Source organism: Hippocampus zosterae, chromosome 17 (assembly GCF_025434085.1).
Source record: "Hippocampus zosterae strain Florida chromosome 17, ASM2543408v3, whole genome shotgun sequence".
Taxonomy (NCBI): Eukaryota; Metazoa; Chordata; class Actinopteri; order Syngnathiformes; family Syngnathidae; genus Hippocampus; species Hippocampus zosterae.
The window spans coordinates 6,795,322-6,814,369 of NC_067467.1; the positions used below are offsets into that span (position 1 = coordinate 6,795,322).

At 45.3% G+C, this 19,048-nt stretch overlaps 3 protein-coding genes across 5 annotated transcripts; 2 read left to right on the forward strand and 1 right to left on the reverse strand.

Annotated features, from left to right (window-relative positions):
- The first annotated feature begins 378 nt into the window (after positions 1 to 378).
- On the forward strand, positions 379 to 7,943 carry samd1a (sterile alpha motif domain containing 1a). 2 transcript variants are annotated; one of them, XM_052048953.1, is made up of 7 exons: positions 379 to 1,119; positions 4,590 to 4,944; positions 5,822 to 5,955; positions 6,049 to 6,106; positions 6,381 to 6,468; positions 6,544 to 6,658; positions 7,131 to 7,943. In XM_052048953.1, the coding sequence occupies exons 1-7, from the start codon at positions 730 to 732 to the stop codon at positions 7,275 to 7,277; spliced, it is 1,287 nt and encodes a 428-aa protein (XP_051904913.1). In that variant the 5' UTR covers positions 379 to 729; the 3' UTR covers positions 7,278 to 7,943. The 2 variants fall into 2 exon arrangements, with proteins under 2 accessions (XP_051904913.1, XP_051904912.1); XM_052048952.1 differs by having other exon boundaries at positions 380 to 1,119; positions 6,541 to 6,658.
- LOC127589694 (very-long-chain enoyl-CoA reductase-like) lies at positions 7,935 to 15,563 on the reverse strand. Of its 2 annotated transcripts, none has more exons than XM_052048960.1 (11): positions 14,593 to 15,563; positions 12,901 to 12,952; positions 12,783 to 12,827; positions 12,592 to 12,695; positions 11,112 to 11,227; positions 10,919 to 11,024; positions 10,727 to 10,799; positions 10,627 to 10,643; positions 10,468 to 10,525; positions 10,307 to 10,395; positions 7,935 to 9,348 (listed from the first exon to the last, which is right to left on the reverse strand). In XM_052048960.1, the coding sequence occupies exons 1-11, from the start codon at positions 14,764 to 14,766 to the stop codon at positions 9,175 to 9,177; spliced, it is 1,008 nt and encodes a 335-aa protein (XP_051904920.1). In that variant the 5' UTR covers positions 14,767 to 15,563; the 3' UTR covers positions 7,935 to 9,174. The 2 variants fall into 2 exon arrangements, with proteins under 2 accessions (XP_051904920.1, XP_051904919.1); XM_052048959.1 differs by having other exon boundaries at positions 10,600 to 10,643.
- A 305-nt stretch (positions 15,564 to 15,868) lies between these two features.
- dnajb1a (DnaJ heat shock protein family (Hsp40) member B1a) lies at positions 15,869 to 18,912 on the forward strand. Its single transcript, XM_052048961.1, has 3 exons — positions 15,869 to 16,394; positions 17,452 to 18,020; positions 18,336 to 18,912. Exons 1-3 carry the CDS (start codon positions 16,184 to 16,186, stop codon positions 18,564 to 18,566), a joined length of 1,011 nt encoding a protein of 336 aa, XP_051904921.1. The 5' UTR covers positions 15,869 to 16,183; the 3' UTR covers positions 18,567 to 18,912.
- Positions 18,913 to 19,048: the final 136 nt, after the last annotated feature.

Here is a 19,048-nt window from a genome sequence, read left to right on the forward strand (position 1 = left end):
AAGCTGTCTTCGTCCTGAAATATTATTTAAGGTACGCTTTAGTCGAAAGCTAATGCGACCATGCCCCCGCCCCCCGCGTTGCTTCCAGTCGTGTCGTCACGTTGTTTTTTTCACGCGCCACAAATTTGCGCCGTGTAACTTGGTCGGTCCACCTTAAGCGCACGAGGTAGACGCAGGCAGCGTCTCCTGAAAAGAGCAAGCTAAACTGGCATGAGCCTGAAGTGGACTGAGCTCTACTTCACAATAAAAGCGTTGTAATTTAAAATTTAGTCATGCATTTTATTTTGAATCAACTTCCCGGAATTACGTATTTGTGTTACTTGGATTTTACAACCGGGAGTTGAAAAAACGTATCTCAAACATTGTCGGTCGTCTCCAAGCGTCATGTGTCATTTAAAACACGTTGTAGCCTGACGAGTTTACAACCCCCACCCCCGCACTCTTACTTTCTTACTTGCTAAACGTGCCCCCACTTTGTTAAGTCGCGCGTCGCCGTAAACTCCACCCAAAGAAACGGGCGAGCGAAGAAAGGGCGGGCGAAACTTTTGGCCTGCAAATCTGCCGTTCCACCTTAAGCGCACGAGCCAGACGCAGGCAAGCGTACGGTCGAAGGTTTCCGCTTCTCGGCCGCTGCAACTAACGCACTAGAGAGGGGAGACACCCCCACCACTCCCCCATCGCCCCCCGTCCCCCCCAAAAATAATAGTGTAACACATAAAGAGGAGGAAAATGTCCGACGCCAAGTACCGCGAGTGGATACTGGACACTATCGACTCGCTGCGGTCGCGAAAAGCCCGTCCGGACTTAGAGCGAATCTGCCGAATGGTCCGGCGACGCCACGGGTGCGAGCCCGACCAAACGTGCGGCGAGCTTGAGAAGCTCATTCGCGAACAGACGGTGCTCAAAGTCAACTACAAGGGCTCCATTTCGTACCGGAACGCCGCCAAGGTTCAACGGCGGTGCCGCAAAAAGGACGACACCGTGACGGCGTCCTCTTCTGCGGCGGTAGCGACGGGGGCGACGACGTCTGTGGCGGCCGTGAACGACGCCAGTCACTCAGACTTAAGCAACGGGGACAGCGCGCTCGGCCCCGCGGACCCGGACGACGACGACGATGAGGTAAGTCACGTTCCTTTCTTTCCTGTTGTATTAAATTTTACAGTTCAGTATTTCCTTCACAGGTGGAGGGACGAAATCAAACACGGCACCCTTTTCTAAATGACTGTTTATTGAAAATATCTCAAAGCGTCTTTAATGTGTCTTGAGCGGGGAGTGGTTTGCGAGTGTACCCAGAAAAGGAATGCCGCAAACGGGGAGCGGCGGTTGAGCGCTACCGCGGACCACAGAAGAGAGGAGGGGGGAGAGAAGGTGCGCGTGCGAACACTGTAACGTCCGTTTCTCACTCGTGTCTGCTTAAAAGCCAGCCAAACAGACACAGTAGTGGTTGTAAGCGCGTGTCTTTGGACAGAAGCAGCGTTTTGAGCTCGAAATGAGGCCAAAACTCGGCGTTGCTGGAGCGTATGGCGGGGCGTCGGTCAATTGTCCATGGATACGCGAGTCAAACCCGGAAGTGGCGTTTCACTATTGAACTATTGTTGTTCAAACTCATAAAAATAGCTTTTATTTTGACACATGCCGGGATGCGCGTTTGTCTTTGTAAAATGTTATAACCAAGGACTCGGCCGTAAAAGTGCCCAAAAATATAGGAGATGCGAAGACATTACGCTTTTTTCGAGCGTCATTTGTTATTTAAGGCACGTTTCAACAATGACGAGACTACAAACCTTCCTCCCTTACTTCCAAACGTGCCATTGTTTTATTATTAGTCACATGTCAGCGACTTATCTTGTGCATATACGGCATTTTCGTGCCTTGGAAGTGGCATCTGCGCCACTTTTTTGGGGAGGCCGGGGATGGGGGTGGGGTGGGGGTGGACGCGTGACTGGGCGACGCGTGAAGTCAAGCCATGCGTCTATTATCGGACACTGTAAACCAGTGGTTCTTGATTTAACTTTTAGCATTTCCAGATAAAAAGGGGTCGTCGGTAACTGAGAACGAAACAAAACGCTTGCTTGTTTGCTTGCTCGGCCAGATGGACGCGTGGCTGTACGTCCGATGTGTGTTAAGCCGCGGGCACGTCGAGTCAAAGTCCTCGCAAAAAAAAGAGAGAGAAAGGGGGGGGGGCGACCCAAAACACATGTTGTGGATCACCCTGATGTGAAAACTCGACGTGTCCGATAGCGGACTAGTCCCAACGTCAAATTAGAGCTGCTGGCGCGTCGCTATAAAGCCAACCTCTTTCTCTCTAGCTCTGTCGCTAGCTCTCTCGCTTCTGCACCCACCTTCCCCCAAAACGCCCTCATCGTTCGCACCACGCACGCACAATGGCGAGACGTTCAAACTGCGTGCGCACTTCGGCGGAAATGTGCGCATGCAGAAACCTCCTCCCATCGGCACTTTGTGTGTTGTCGCTTGTGATGTAGCGATTAACTACAAATGCATCCACCGACGAGGATTACCTCGGCGTGTGTTTGCAATGCCGCACGATTCTGGGTTGGTGTTTTCTCAGGGGCGTTTGTGAAAGTTGCGTGAAATGCGGCGGCGCGGAGGAGGGGAGGGGGTGGGGGAGGCGTTGCGCGCTCCACGACACGCAGCAGCTTAGCTTGCTTACGAACCGCCCCGTCGAAGAAGAAACGTCCTCTCAACTCGTTTCCCCTCCTCTTTCTTCAAAGTTGCGGTACTTCTGAGTCAGAACTAATGATTTACAACCACGTGGGTCAAATTGCGACATCTGCACGAACATTTTTCAGAATTCAGACGCGTTCAGACAGCCGGCCCCCCTGCAGTCGTGTCAACAATCCTTTCGGGTTGGAAGCACTCGGGACGGGCAGGATTTTCTTTCATGACGTGCACAATCCAACCAGGAATTGCCAGTGCTGTTCATGTTTTGGAGACGGGCAGTGATCCTCAAATCGACAGAACGGCTCAACTTTTATCTTTCGAGTGCTACGTTTTATATGAGTAAACTCATGTTTCGTGACATTGCCAATTTCTGCGGTTCAAGCGAATGTGCTCTATTGCAGTGGTCCCCAACAGCCGGTCCGCGGACCGATACCGAACCGCAGGGCATTTGGTACCGGGCCGCACAGAAAGAAATTGCCTTAATTCTGTTTTGTTTATTTCGGAATACGAAAGATTTTTTATTTTGGAAAATCACCGGATTCTCCGTTACATCCGTCCGTGTCACGCTTGACACACGTCAAGCCACGCTTCTGCGTCACGTGACCGATTACGCTCAAAACACAATGAGAAAAAAAACTGCTAGAGAATGCAAATGACGGCGACCTTAAAAGTTCGTTCGAGCCAACTGGATTAAAGTTATGGCTGAATATTCTGAGATCGCCGCAATAGCACTGTTGCTATTTCAGACATCCTACCTGTGCGAGGCGGGGTTTTCTGCAGTAACGGCGACTAAAACAAAATTACCAAATAGACTGGACATAAAACACACACTTGAGGTGTCATTGTCTCGTATTACCACGAGATGGGACCGCTGGTTGCAGAAAATCAAGCTCGGGGCTGTGGTGAGTCGTCGTTTTCCTGCACTTTGAATTTGCATTGTATCGTATTTTGAATGCATTAAACATTACCATCGCGATCAGAGTGCTGCGGCCAGATTATAGGCTCCTTGTGTTTATTGTTATTATATTTCGAAAACGCCACGGTTTTGATGCAGCTCATATTATATTATTTTGTTGTATTATTTCCGCCACACTTTAAATGCCGGTCCCTGAAAATATTGTCTGACATAAACCGTTCCGTGGGGCAAAGAAGGTTGGGGACCCCTGCTATATAGCACACATTCAAAAATCGTACTGGGGGACTTACTGTGTAAAATTATTCTCCAATGTTGTACAAAGAAGAATCATTTATCTGTGTTGAATTGCAAAATGAATGTGTGTAAAAAGCTAGATTCCATGTGCCATGATTTTACTTAAATGCTATTGCATCACAAGTTTGATACTTAATGACGACCGGTAGTAAGAAGTTTGGCCCCCCCCCCCAAAAAAAAACCCTGGGAGTTTACTCGATAATTAATGACAATGCAAACCCTCTGAGAAATTGTATGACAAGAGATGCTATTCAATCAATTTGAGAGCAAGTTCTGTTTTTCACAGGTGATCTGGCCAAGAAGCCTTGGCACAATTCATAACAGTACAGAATAGAATGTACACATAACACAAGACGATATATAGTACCGGATAAAAGTATACATACAAGAGCAGAGTTCACTTATAAACCTGAGAGCTATCTGTTTAGACCACTATCCACCCAGAATGTCTGACTCTTGAATTACACCCCAAATTAAAGGGCGGAAGAACAAAAGTTATTTAATTAAACTGAAAAACAAAAATCAATCAACTAAAGGGCCCGCAAACTGGGAGCACGTGATGGATGGGGTTTTACTGTGTGAAACAGCATATCCTGGCAATCCCGACAACTCTTGTAAGATTTACCGGTATAAGAATCACTACAGAATGCCGTCCCCTCATAATTTGTCTTTGTGTATACACTGTTCACTCTTCCAGGCTGACACCTCCATGGCCATGGACACAGACAGCAACATGGATGAGGAGGGCGGCGACGAGAGCCGGGACGGCCAGGACGGCCCCTCCCCCGGCCCCGTGTGCACGGCGACGCCGGTTGTAATGCGAGCGGCATCCGCACCCTGCTCGCCCTCTCATGCTCGGCCTGGGCCCGGCCCGGGTCCTGGTCCTTCTCCCGCCTCTGGTCTGGACTGTGTCATCTCCATTCAAATGGCCGCCGCCAGGCCTAGCTCCCTTTCCCCCACAAAACCCGGGATCCTCACACATCACGACTGGGCCAACGGGGTCACCGGCTGCCCAGTGGAGCGCCCGGAGAAGGGAATCCACATAGACAAAGGTAACGCGACAAGAATATACCTTGTTTGAAGCGGATCCAACTCAAATCATCTCTTCATGTTGAAATTAATGGAGATGCATTTTGTCCATTCCAGCCATCTAACCACAAAACTACAAAAGTTGTTCTCATGTGTATTTTAATGAGCCACTCCATAACGTTGTCCAGTCAAACCCGACCAGGCCAAACTGTGCGTAGCAAAATGTGTGTATAATTGACACCTAGTGGGGGGTGGTGGGGGGGGGGGTACAAAAGCGAACATTTCTTCAAAAAAGGTGATCAACATTCTCAGTATGTTTTCCACGAAAACAAAAACACCCAGAAAAAATATACATTGAAAAGCAATCCGGGACAAAAAAAATCTGTGACTATGCAAATCCATGGGTGCCGAATTGTGAGTGTGTGGCTGCCCGGGGGTGTGGGATGGGGGGGGTTGACTCTCCTTGCTAGAAACATCGTCATGATGATATAATTAAATAGAATTGATTATAATTGAGCAGTTTTTGTCGCGCTGCATTAATTCAATGCTGCACATTCTTGTGTGCCCACCTTGGCCACCAGGGGGCAGTAAAAGCGTGTCCTGCCTAGAACTCCAGTGGGATCTATAACCTGTAACGTTTGTGTCTAAACTGTTGAAAAAGGATTGGCAGCCATGACATAGATTGTGGTTCATGTTAAAATTAAGGTCGTGGGGGCTTTCTTTGGAAAGTTATTAAATTGTTTCTTTTTTGGGGTGGGAGTGGTGAATTGTTCACTATTTGCTGCTCATCGAAAAGCATGTCGAATTGAGTCCACATTGAGTCACTCGACTCTCAAGGTGCCACAGTATATGGACAAAATGAAAAGGTGTTTGCACATATATGACTTGCTCTGTTATTAGCATGTGAAGCGACAGTCCACCCCGTACCCGTCAGTCCGAGCGCTCCCATGAACAACGACGTGAAGGAGGAGGTCAAGAGGGAGGACAGCAGCCCCCTCTTGGACCAGCTGGTGCCCGACTACGCCGTGCAACTGGTGATGAGCGTGACCCCGTTTCGGCCGTTCATTTGTTGTTTCCTGCTTGTCGCGACTTGACGCTCTCCGTGTTTTATTTCTCCCGTGCCACAGGAGAGGAGCGGCGACGCGTCCCAGGTTCAAGCGCAGACGCTGTCATCGTCGGGCGACTGTGAGTTTTGCAAAAATCAAGCAAATTGCGCATCATGATTATTTCATCGTGGCATCTTCTGATGTGTTCCACTTGGCCACTGGGGGGCAGTATAATGCATGTATAAAAACACCAACACAAGATCTTGTATTCCTGGTCCCCCTTTATCCACAGTGTCACAACTTGGATGCACATCCCTTGCCATTCGGCACGTTAGCTTTTTTTCTTCAGTTGTATTTTTTTTTAGGAACGTGGGAAGGCAAAATCACAATCGAGCTCTATGTTCCATCAACAGGCACTCCGAAGAAAAATCCGGACGCGCTCGCCTCCTTGGAGCAAGCCGAGACGGTTCACGTGAACGGCGACGATAAAAGCGACGACCTGTAAGTCAAGCTTCCACTGTCGCCTTTCTCAAAATGTGTCGAAACCAAATCTATGTCTTCCTTCTTTGGTAGCAGCCCGGAGAAGAAGGCCAACATGAGTCAGAACTTGCTGCAGTGGACGGTGGCCGACGTGGCCAGTTACTTTGTTGACGCCGGCTTTCCAGAGCAGGCGCTTGCCTTCAGGACGCAGGTGGGTGCTCCTGCTTGTATGTTTATCATAATAGTTTGTACTTAAAATATATATATTTTTTAAATCCCCAAAATATGAAGGATATAACAATTATTTTTAAAAATAAAATACATAATGAATGATTTTAAATAGTAATCAAGATTTAAATTAAAAATGAATATTGAATGACTTTTTCATATTTGTATTTTTTATATTTAGGTACTGTGTTTACTGTGACGTGTATTTTATACCATTTAGTTATTAATCAGAATGACAAAAATAGAATATAATTTAATAATTCCAAATTTAACAATTTCTTTTTCATACATTATAAATATCTTTTTTTTAAATGCCAATAAAGTGTTTAAAGTGTCAAATTTAATTTGACACTTTTGAAAGGACTGACCCTCTCCCACAAAGGTCAAGGTTATCGTTAGCTACAAGTAGCGTCATGCTTGCCATCCCTAACGCCGCGTCGCGTATCCGCCTACAGGAGATCGACGGCAAGTCGCTGCTGCTCATGCAGCGTAGCGACGTGCTGACCGGCCTTTCCATCCGACTGGGCCCTGCGCTGAAAATCTACGAGCGTCACATCAAAGTGCTACAAAGGAGCCACTTCTTGGAGTGCGACAACCTCTGATGGAGTGTGCTGACTGTGACTGTGAGAAAGCAAAAAAAACAAAACAAAACAAAAAAAAAACTCTTCCACTAGGATCCCGCCACACCACATGGCATATAGTCTCTCGATGTATGAAGCATGGAGGAAAAGAAAGGACCAGTGACAAAACAATCATCCTACCTCTCATGATCCTCATCCCCCCCACCTCCCAACCCCCGTGCAAAAGGAGCAGTGGCCCTTTAAGAAAAGCCACACGTGCACTTCCTGTGGAGTTTCTGACTGTGATGCGCTTGCCTCCGATTCTTCGCTCCCACCAAAGTCTCGCAGGTAAAACAAACCGCGCGCGCGTTCCAACGTGCATGCATCGCAGTTCCCGGCGTAGCTGCTAACGCATTCATCTCTGTCGTTATGTACCTCGTCGGTTTGCGTTATGAGCGGCGACACGCGTTGTCGATATTCAATCGACAAACGGGCAATATTGAAATTTTAAAGGCCAACCCGTTGGACCACATGCAATATTTTCTGTGTTAGTCGTCTGCCGCTTTGTGTTGTAATACAAGTCCATCCATTTGAAGTGTGTATCATTCCACTGGGTGTCGTCGTTTTTTGTTCGTTTTATTTTTTTTAATTTAATCAATCAGTCCATACTTCCGACAAGAGTCACCAATAAAGTTCACGCCTGTTTGACTTATTCGTTTAATTTTTTTGGTGGAAAGAAAAAAAATGCCATGTACACAACGTACAGTCGACAAAGCATCAACACCATGCTTCTAGCATGAACACAATCAGGAACCCATGTTCCATGAACTGAGTTTATTCAGCAGTTAAATTACTAATGATAATAATAATAAAAACACCTTTATGATGCTCTTCAAAAGTATTACCTCACATACCAGCCCACGCATCGGATAAGAAATATGTACACTAGCACCTTATATAAACGCTCATAATTGCTACATTGAGCGATCAGCAGCAATTACGGTTGTTTAACTTGGTTGTTTAATTTCACTCCTGATGGGTGGGCAGGCGATTATTTGTATGCAAGCAATTAACTGTCCCGGTACACTTTTTTTGGGTTTGTTTTTTGTTTTCTGAACAAAAGCAGCAGTCAAATCTTTCAAAACCAAGCAAACAACAATAAAAATTCGAAATTAAGACTTTAAAGCAGTCAAACGTGTGCTTGTAATGTCTAATAGGGCTGAACAACTAATCATATTCAAATCAACATCGTAATGTAGTAGAATGCGATTTTCAAAATTAAAAAAAAAAAAAGAAACATCATCTCTAGGCTTAAGCAGTGCAGTCCGCATATTTACATAAAAAATGGAAGTGAGAAAGCCACAAATTAGTTTCCATTTGATTTAGGACTTACCCGCTTAGGTTAACGCGACACTCTTTGTGTTGAATTTTGTTGTCGTAGTGAACGCTTAAAATACTGCAGGTCAAAGTATTTACTCAACTAACAACTCGAATTGAGGTTGAAAAATGGCCTTTCATATTAATTCACGGCTCGTCTGTCTTTATTGTAGCATGAGCCTAACTTACAAGACCAAAATATTGAGTTAAAACAAATTTGACATTGTTCAGTGTGGTCAAGATGAAAAATAAAAAATACAACAAGAGGTCCTTTAAAAAAATTATTACACTGAATATTGAGGGGAACAACAACAACAAAATCGCAATTAGAATCTTTTTCAAAATTGTTCAGCCCTTTATGTAACAATAAAATGTTGCATTGAATTATTATATTATATATATATATATATATATATATATATATATATATATATATATATATATATATATATATATATTTAATTTTTTTTTTAGACATTTCATACGGCACTGGGAGCACATGTACAAAAAAATGGCCCCTGATAGGGGGGGGGTTCCCCGCCCCCAACCTCCATGTGGTATTCTAAAGTATGAACGGCAGTATGGGGGAGCGTAAGGTGGGATAGTCCTTGAACTCCTTCAAGTAGGCTCTGTGTTTGCCTCGGGCCCACACGCTCATCTGCACAAAGGAGGCCAGCGTGAAGAGCGCCACGGGCAGGCACTGCGTCATCACGCTGAAGCCCAACCACGAGCCCACCTAAACACGCACACGTTGATGTCACGTTCTCCCTTCACTGTGCATTAATTGACTACTTGTCACCACTGACTATATATAATCATTTGTTAAATTCAAATTAGTGCAGTGCTTGTAACAAGCACAGGACTCTTACTGTCGTTGCCATAAATCTTTTACTCTCGAGATTTATGATGCATAGTGGAGCAGCCAGGACATCCTTTTTAACGGTTTTATTAGCACCGGTGTTTGAGCGAGTGTTACTTTTCACACTAACCGAACGTGACCAGCCAATGATCTTTTATTTATTTTATTTTATTTTTTCGTGGGCCATTATTGTCATAGTTTAGAGCACATGTGTCAAACTCAAGGCCCGGGGGCCAGATCTGGCCCGCCACATCATTTTATGTGGCCCGCGAAAGCAAATCAAACATGTCAACTTCTACGATGATTGCGAAAATCTGGACCAAAATAAGAGAGATTTTGTATTGGGACACGTTATACAGGATAAAAATGAATGGGAATAAATGATAAAAGGAAGACATGCACAATTAAGGTGCATTTCCAAATGATGCCGTTTTTGGGGGAGAAAGAAATAATTGTTGCATTTTAGCTAAATTATGCATTATGGATTTACCCAGGAGAGTGGAATGTAAAATTTACGTTGACAGTATAATTGGTCTCCACAAGCAAAGTAAAAAAAAAAAAATATTTTATGTATAGGTGTTTGTTTTCTTCTTTTAACCCTTTCAGGCACAGTGGCTACTACGACAGCTTATCATCTTACACGGTGCGTGAAAGGGTTAAGGATGACTTACCCAATGATCTCTTAAAAAAATGGAAATATTAAGACCGATAGTTGAATGAAGATACACACAAAAATATTTTGTCATTGTCCAGCAAAAAAAAAACAAAAGTTGCGTCGCTCCAGTATTTAGAGAAAAACGACAAGTGGAGTTCTTTGTTTTTCATTGGTTCTTACCTCATACGTGTAGTTTGGACAAGACACCAGCCAGAAAATCCATGTGAAGGGATTTTTTGTCGGGTAAGGAAGCTTCTTAACTTTTGAACCTGAGATGACAGGAAACATTGTTCTCAATTTGAACACAACTATTCTGGATAAGTGTTGTAAGATGAAATGACCTGGCTGCTTGAGATTACGAAGGGCCACGTGGATTGAAAAATTCCCAACTTGGCAAAACTGCGTGCATACAAAAAAAAAAACATCCAAGTACTTTGTTTGATTCACCACATGGATTTTAGGATTAAACCTACCAAGAAAATATAAAGTCCAAGATTCACCTGCTGCTGCCCGTAAACTAAAAAAAAAACAAAAAGAATGATGCAATGTGAACTCACGAAGGAACGAACTTGAGTGATCACAAGTGAGGTTGACACTTACGTGGTGGCGTGTAGAGCGGGTGGTTGATGTAATACGCCATCCAGGCTGCGGCACACCAGTAAAATCCACAATTCTGCAACCATTGCCATTTAAACTTGGTGAACGATTCTCCCTTTTAGATTTGAACTACACAATTCGTTCAAATTCACATTGGGCATCGCGACGGGTCTTTTTCAAATGTGGACGAGTCACCTTAAATATATTCCGGAGGGGCATGGTCCCGTGCGAGATGCGGTGAACAAACATCGTCTCCAGAATCCTCTTGATGTAATGCGAAGAGTGACAGAGGCAAGCAGAACTGTGCGAGAAAAGACTTTTTTTTTCTGATTTAAAATCTATTGATTAAAAATCAATAAGGGGGAGGGGGGAATAGAAATACACTGACTGTACGACCCAGTTCTCGCTGGCGGTGAAATCATATTTTGGAGCATAGATGAAAGGGAGGCGGAAGTAGAACATTAAATAGATGACCAGCGGACCCACGCACTCTGCAAGGAACACCTGTCAGGCGAACAGTGTTATTGATACAGGGGAGCACCTTGGACAGATAGAGGCCACAAAATGCCATACCGGACATGAGAACATCACGTGTCCAACAATTCAGTGTTTTCGTATGTTTGCTAAAAATGAGCATTTATTCCAATGCTCTCTTCCAAAAGCTAGCTCTCGCTTCCTTAAACGTTTTGTTCTTGACTTGTTCTTCCATCCATCCATTTTTCTCTTCCGCTTTATCCTCACACGGGTCGCGTTGGTTGGGGGGGGGGGGGGGCGCTGGAGCCTATCGCAGCCGTCTTCGGGCAGTAGGCAAGGGGACACCCTGAACCGGTCGCCAGCCAATTGCAATGCACACAGAGACGAACGAACATTCAAGCTCAAAATCACACCTAGCAACAATTTAGCGTGTTCCATTAATCTGCTATGCATGTTTTTTTATGGAATGGGGGAGGAAACCCACGCAGGCCCGGGGAGAACATGCAAACTCCACAAAGGAAAAGCCGGAGCCGGAATCGAACCCACGACATCCGCACTGTGAGGTCGACGCGCTAACCACTGGCTCACCGGGCCGCCCTGACTTGTTCTTGTCATCTCAAAATGATGAGCTTGACTTGGTCTCAAAGTCTTGATCTTGACTGTCCAGTCTTGTTTGAGATGGTCTCAACCTTTCAAAGCCTTGCTTTTTTTTTTCGAAACCTCATCGACCGCCAACATCTCTGATATCCACAAACTCAATAAAGTCCTTGCACTAAAATAGTTGCTTATGAGGGTGTAAGGAGAGGAAGCAAATGTGGAGGCAACAACGTGGCACAGTGAGGGAGACAAGAGTCCGGGAAGGGGTGGGGGGGGGCGGATAAACACCTTGGAAAGAAATGGGGCCATGAGATTAGATGTCCCGAGATAGATGGACACTGTGGGAGGTCAGAGTAAAACACACGACCGCAAATGGACTTTTAGGTTGTTGCATGTTCTCCCCGGTGGGTTTTCTCCGGGTACTCCGGTTTCCTCCCACATTCCAAAAACCTGAATGGCAGGCTGATTGAACACTCGAAATTGTCCCTAGAACGTGAGTGTGAGCGCGGATGGTTGTTCGTCTCTCTGTGCTCTGCGATTGGCTGGCAACCGGTTCAGGCTGTCCCTTGCCTACTGCCCAAAGGCAGCTGCGATAGTCTCCAGCACCCCCCTCGACCCTTGTGAAGATGAAGTGGATCGGAAAATGGATGGATGGATGATATTAATGCACATCCAGGGTGATATTTAACCCTTTCAGGGATGGCGGTTACTACTTTGGACCAACTTATGTGTTCAGGTTACAGGGTGCAGGAAAGCGTTCAACACAATCGCCAGCGCTGTGTCTGTCGTGAGCTCACAGTCCCCCATGTTAGTTGTGGTCCAAGGTCACTGAAGTAGAAACTGGCCGTGGTTCCCACAGGAAGTGTTTGAAGGATTTCCTCATCCCGGAGACACTTTGTTTCTAAGAGAAAAAGCAAGCGCCATCTGAGATGAAGATCTGGTTTGAGATGACCTCCTATACTATTAGAACATGAGCTGATGCACCGACTCGGATCCAAGCGCAGAGATTGTCTCGCCGGGTACCACTTGGGATCTGTCAAAATGGACACGCCTGTGGTGAGACGTTGACCGGTTGTCCTTTTTCGTCAGTTTTTAAGCATACGTACATGATTTGTGAAACAAAGCTTTAATATCCAAAATGGTGGAAGTTGGCTCCACCTGAAATCACAATGCAAACAAAACGTTGGTGGGAGTAAGTCAAGTCAAGTCAACAGTATTTATAGAGCACTTTCAAACAGCCTTCGCTGCATACAAAGTGCTGTACATGGAGAAATTTAACATGCACAATAAACAGTAAGACAAATCGGTAATAAAGGCGGTAGAAAGAACCAAACAGTAAAACTGTCACGTCCCGTGTTTGCCAACAGGGGGCGGGCTTTCTCCCCACCGCTTGCACACCTGTCACCCATTTGTGAGTGATTGCTCAGCCTTTATTTGGACGCTCTGGCAGTCTACTCACTGCCGGAGTATTCCACGCCGTGCCAAAATTCTCTCGTCCAATTCCTACTTGCATTTATTCATTGCCTCTTAGCCTTGTGGCTGTTATTGCGCGTCGTTGTTCCTCTTGCGAGTGAAATTTATATCATTGTCTAATCAGACCCTCCTTGCTATTTTTTCCGCAAGCGTTTTCGGTTGTTCTCTTTATTTTATCCCTGGTCCTTATTTTGACCAGGGCTTTTTGTTATTCTCCCTGTCGGGTATTTTGTGTTCGTATTAAAGACTCTTTTTGTTCTCTGACAAAACCTCTTTCTGTGTCTGCTATTTCGGGGATCCACCTTTCAGTTATTTTGTTGTGCACGAAGCAATAATTCCATCGCTTCGGGCACAACGTGACAAAAACCAAGAACAAAACTAAGTCATGCTGAGTCGAACGCCAAAGAATACAAGTGAGTTTTGAGGAGGGTTTTGAAGATGGGCAGTGAGGAGGCCCGCCGAATGTTCAGTGGGAGGTCATACCAGAGAGACGGACCGGCAACAGAAAAGGCTCGATCCCCTCTGAGCCTCAGTTTAGTTCTTGGTACTTCTGTAACAGCAATGTAGTCACATAATTAGCAGTTGTAGCCTTGTCACATTAAGTGTTGTAGTCGGACATCAGGAGGGGGAGGATGGAGTAGTAGTCTCAGCCCAAATTTTTTGTCTTGACTTGGTTTTAGGCCCTCAGAGTCTTGGTCCTTGGCTCCTGAAAGTTTTGGTCTCGACTCGTTTCATCCCTCAAGTCTTGGTCTGACCTTGGTCTCATCTCTTCAAAGACTTGAATTCTTTATATCGTCTTCACTTTGAATTTGGATGAATGCCTTAAAGGCTTGGTCTTCATTTGGTTTTAATCCCCTGAAGTCTTGGTGTTGAATACGTCTCAGCCCCTTAAAGTTTTGGCCTCTGCTCAGTCTCCCTTGAATCTTGCTTGTGACTTCATCATATTCCCTCAAAGTCTTGGTCTTGACTTTGACTTGGCTCCTCAAAATTTTAGTCTTGACTACAACCCTAGTCGCGAGAGATGTAGCCTGGCAGTCTTCATGAGTGTCTTTCTTTCAACTCGTGGGCATCTTCGACCTACTGTTTCACTGCTGTCATATTTAGCGCACAGCACTTTTGTCCAAAATGACATACTGAACGCTACCATGAAAGCAATCCTGGGAGGTGCCAAACAGGAATCATAAAACCTCTCACGTACTTCACATTCTTCAACTGTCTTAGTTGTGTATGGTCGAGGACTTCAAACATCTGCGGTCACGATACATGATTTCACAATATTTCATAATTCTGAAACAAAAGTAGATACCGGCCAAAACTCCTCTTACCTTGTCCAACAGGAGCAGTTTCTCTTTAGTCTTCACATCTACAATCTCCACTTCAAAGTAAACAATCCTTTTGGGCTTTTTGGGTGGTTTGGGTTTGGGTCTGGGTCTGGATGAAGACTTCTTCTCAGGCTCTGAACCGTTCACATTCTTTGCTTCTAATGCGAGGACATCCATGATTCCCAAAAGTTGGCCGATGGAACAATCTCCGGCGCTACTGATTTGTGAGTCTGGCTGAGTAGCCTTTCACTCCCGGAGGAAGACGATGGTGGACTGCAATTATTTTCGCGGATTTGTGTGCTTAGCGCGGAGCCAAAAAATGTCTGGTGTGGAAGAACATGACACTGAGTAGCTTGGACCGCAATAGCTTGGACCGCAACCTCTGTCACGTTAGGCAGAGTCGCTGAAGACGAAACCGGAGAGCCACAAGACATAATCCACAGAGCGTCATTTGCGAGGCTAAATATAAGCCGCCTGATTTGCTCTTTATACAGCAGCTCGGTCATAACCTTGGGAGGACGCATACAGTACACAGTCGAGCCAGTGACAAATACCGACGCGTGGTCCTTGGACACGGGTCAACTGTCAACTACTTCAGAAGACATTGCAGGCCTGCTTTCAAGTCCAATCTGGTGTGATGAAGACCCTCCACAAGCCAACATACCGATACCCCCCCCCCTACACACACACACACACTCACACACACACTTCTTACTCCCTCCTTTAACCTCGGGAACACCCGTTTACCTATTCTTTCTCACTCTTGACCTCCAATGTCCCATTAATAATGTCCCCTGCTGATTTCACATTAGGAACAAGTGAGGCAAGACTCCAAAATGTCCAGTAGAAATTATAGGAGTGAGTTTTTATAAGCATACATTCGTGGAGAGATGAACAGTGCGTAGCTGGGGAAAATACTCATCAATCGGTGAAATCGCGAACGTTAAACCGCGAATATGCAGGGGTCCATTGTGTAAAAAAAAAAAAAAGATGAATACACTGTCAGACAGCTATAGAGCGAGCCTATCATACAACAGCCCTGATTGTTTCAGGTAAATGAGAAAAAAGTGAGGAAAATTAGTAAAATACGACATATGCCCATTCGTTCTTATACCCATTCGCTTGAGTTAATAATGAAAAGAAGACAGTGTGACTATTGAAAAAGAAATATTTTTCTTAAAATTGGGGTTTCTCCCACTTCCTGGTTTTCGCGCAAACCCGGAAGTGACCAGAGGTAATCATCTCACCACGCCGCTTATCTCACACACACACGTCAGAACCGCCAGCTTCTTCCAGAAGTTTCCTCTCTGCGGTTGGCGGTCTGCCTCGGCAGCCCCGACAGTCTAGTCATCGATATCTCGGTCGACACGCGGGTCTGACGTCTGTTCGTTCCATTTGGGTGACACTTGCCTCCTGGTCTTTGGCATGGAGTGGAAAGTCGTATCGAAGTGAGCCTGGTCAGCCTAATAACCCTTTACCTGGAGCTAGCTCGGAAGCTACCGAGAACCAAGTGCCGTTGAAGCCCATGCAGGCGGCGGCTCCTCTTGGAATGTCTGGTTTTCTCGAGACGTGGCCGAAGAAGTAAGTCTTTGCGATGGGTAAAGACTACTACAAGGTGCTGGGAATAGCCAAGGGTGCGTCAGAAGACGAAATCAAGAAAGCGTACAGGAAGCAGGCCCTCCGCTATCACCCGGACAAGAACAAGTCCGCTGGTGCTGAGGACAAATTTAAGGAGATAGCAGAAGCCTACGACGTCCTCAGCGACACCAAGAAGAAAGACATTTACGACCGATATGGCGAAGAAGGTAGATTAGCCCTGTTTCTTAACCTCAATCTCATCATTAATTGGCCAACAATGTCCATCAATGTCACCGCTGCCGCTTGAGAACTTTCTAGAAAGAACCAGAAGCCCACCGACGGTTGTCGCTTAACCAGCTGTAATAGTTTATATGTGTAGTTTTTAAGTAAATGCTGAAAAGCAATTGTAAATAATGACCGAATAATGACGTAATTCCTATGACGTAATGTGCATACGATAGCCCGCCACCGACGAATCTAAAGTTTCAATTCATGAATATGTCTTTGCTGTTGTGATGAAATGGATGCGCACACAATAGAAGTGACAAAAAAAGCTGTTTGCATATGGACAGTTGCCTGTGCTGCAATATGTGACTGCATAAATCTCAGGAAAAGCTTCCTAAAACATCTGAAGTCAGTCGTGGACCGAATCCTTTTATCATAAGTTTAAGAGGGATTGCTTCACAGAACCATATGAGCAGGGGTGTGTAGACTTTTCATATGTCAGTTTCACAGGCCTTCGAAGATTTGCAAACTATTTTAATCAGGGATGCAACTTTATCAATATTTTTTGGTGGTGCAGATTCAAAAACTGTCCTTTTTTTCTCTTGTCCAGCAGGTTTTCATAATCATAAGTGAGGATAGCTGGCTCAGAAAATGGTTGTAATAACAATATTGTAATATATACATATACATAATGTAATATGTAATATCACTCGTTCATTTGTTTTCCAAACTGCTTCGGAGTATAATTAGTAATATTTACGAATTAAGGATCAGGTTCAACAACGGGTGGATTTTTTTCCCCCTCAGAAACGTCATAGCTATAAATGACAACGCATGGTATAATTCTTATCTGCAACCTAATGTAGGTCAAACTTGAAATAAAAATATTAAAACCTGATGTGCTAGAAAAAAAAGCCGCAGACATTTTTTTTAAATTAGCGTCAAAATATGTCTATTAAGCCATTTCTGATTAAAATTGCAAGTGCTATTGACCAGTGTGAGTTGCCTTGGCTAAATATAAGTTCGGAAACAACTGATTTTGATGACTTTCTATTTTAGGGCTTAAGGGCTCCGGTGTTGGTGGTGGCGGGGGCCACAGCGGCTCCACGTACAACTACACCTTCCACGGCGACCCCCACGCCATGTTTGCCGAGTTCTTCGGCGGCCGCGGCCCCTTCGACCATTTCTTCTCACAGAACGGTGGCGACGACACGGTGGACGCCGCCGACCCTTTTGCCGCCTTCGGGATGGGCGGCTTCCAGCGGCCCTTCAAGTCGCACCAGGGCGGCCCCCACGTCACCCGCGAGAGGCAGAAGGACCCGCCGGTGGTGCACGAGCTGAAAGTGAGCCTGGAGGAGGTCTTCGCCGGCTGCACCAAGAAGATGAAGATCTCCCGCAAGAGGCTGAACCCCGACGGGCGAACCACACGTAGTGAGGACAAGATTTTGTCGGTGGACATCAAGCGTGGCTGGAAAGAGGGAACAAAGATCACCTTCCCCCGCGAGGGCGACGAGACCCCCACTAACATTCCCGCCGACGTGGTGTTTGTCGTGAAAGACAAACCTCACCCCGTGTTCAGGAGGGAGGGCTCCGATATTATTTACCCTGCCAAAATATCACTCCGTGATGTAAGTACCTTTGCTGTACTTCAAGTGGGCATTTCATTAGGTATACATGCAGCACCGGAGCTTTTTGTTTTTTTCCCGTCATAAGATTTACATTCTTGCACTACTCCTGCTTCAATGTGAAATTATTATTCGTTTCATAAAACATTTGTGCTCAATTCAGACATTTTTTATTATAAAATTGTGGCGTCTGAAAATGCAATTGAAGGTATAACAAATACAGTCAATTGAAGTGCATGTATTGTCATGAATGATGAATAATAACACTGTTTTTGAGGTGAGGTGCTTCTTCATTTTTTGCATCGGTTTGTGTTTAAGGCCCTGTGCGGGTGCACGGTCAGCGCACCGACGCTGGACGGTCGCACCATCACGGTAACGTCGCGCGACGTGGTGAAGCCGGGCACCAAGAAGCGCATTGCCGGCGAGGGCCTGCCACTGTCCAAGTGGCCTGACAAGCGAGGTGACATGATCCTGGACTTCTGCGTCAAGTTCCCTGACAAGCTGGGCCAAAACACACGCGACGCTCTCAGGCAGGTCCTCCCGCCGTGATGCGGAACACTGCTTCCTTCGCGTTGTTCTTCAGGGTGCTGTGACTTGGAAACTTAACCTGGTCTGTCGATGACTCAGGGCTGCTTTGCTTTGACTTTAATCAAAACTCCAAAAACGTCTTAAACATAAGACCATAGAAGTGATTTATTCAAGGACATTTTTTGTGGGGCGGGGCTGAGTGTGAACCAACACTGCCAGAGTTTGGGATCCTTTTATCTCATACATGTCTTTTATTAGCACAGACTAACACTTAACACTCTGTAGAGTGAAAACCAGTAATGGTGCTTGGATGCCCCGATAGTCATAATATTACAAGACAAATGGCGTGATGATGCAAAAAAGAAAATGCATTACAGTACACGTTTGATGTCAAAATATTACAAGTAAGTTCACATTGTTTTGTGGAGAATATTACACCGTAAAACAACCAAACGGTTTCATTTTATTAAAAAAAATACATAAATTTATAATTTTACCATGTA

Bases quoted from the DNA above. Each gene is read 5' to 3' on its own strand.
- samd1a (XM_052048952.1), top strand. From the start codon at position 730: ATGTCCGACGCCAAGTACCGCGAGTGGATACTGGACACTATCGACTCG. The intron at 4,945-5,821 runs GTAACGCGACAA...CTCTGTTATTAG, and splicing joins GGGAATCCACATAGACAAAG to CATGTGAAGCGACAGTCCAC. The intron at 6,107-6,380 runs GTGAGTTTTGCA...TTCCATCAACAG, and splicing joins GCTGTCATCGTCGGGCGACT to GCACTCCGAAGAAAAATCCG.
- dnajb1a (XM_052048961.1), top strand. From the start codon at position 16,184: ATGGGTAAAGACTACTACAAGGTGCTGGGAATAGCCAAGGGTGCGTCA. The intron at 16,395-17,451 runs GTAGATTAGCCC...TTTCTATTTTAG, and splicing joins CGACCGATATGGCGAAGAAG to GGCTTAAGGGCTCCGGTGTT. The intron at 18,021-18,335 runs GTAAGTACCTTT...TTTGTGTTTAAG, and splicing joins CCAAAATATCACTCCGTGAT to GCCCTGTGCGGGTGCACGGT.
- LOC127589694 (XM_052048959.1), bottom strand. From the start codon at position 14,766: ATGGATGTCCTCGCATTAGAAGCAAAGAATGTGAACGGTTCAGAGCCT. The intron at 11,025-11,111 runs GTCAGTGTATTT...TTTCTCGCACAG, and splicing joins AGCGAGAACTGGGTCGTACA to TTCTGCTTGCCTCTGTCACT. The intron at 10,526-10,599 runs GTAGGTTTAATC...GTATGCACGCAG, and splicing joins TTGGACTTTATATTTTCTTG to TTTTGCCAAGTTGGGAATTT.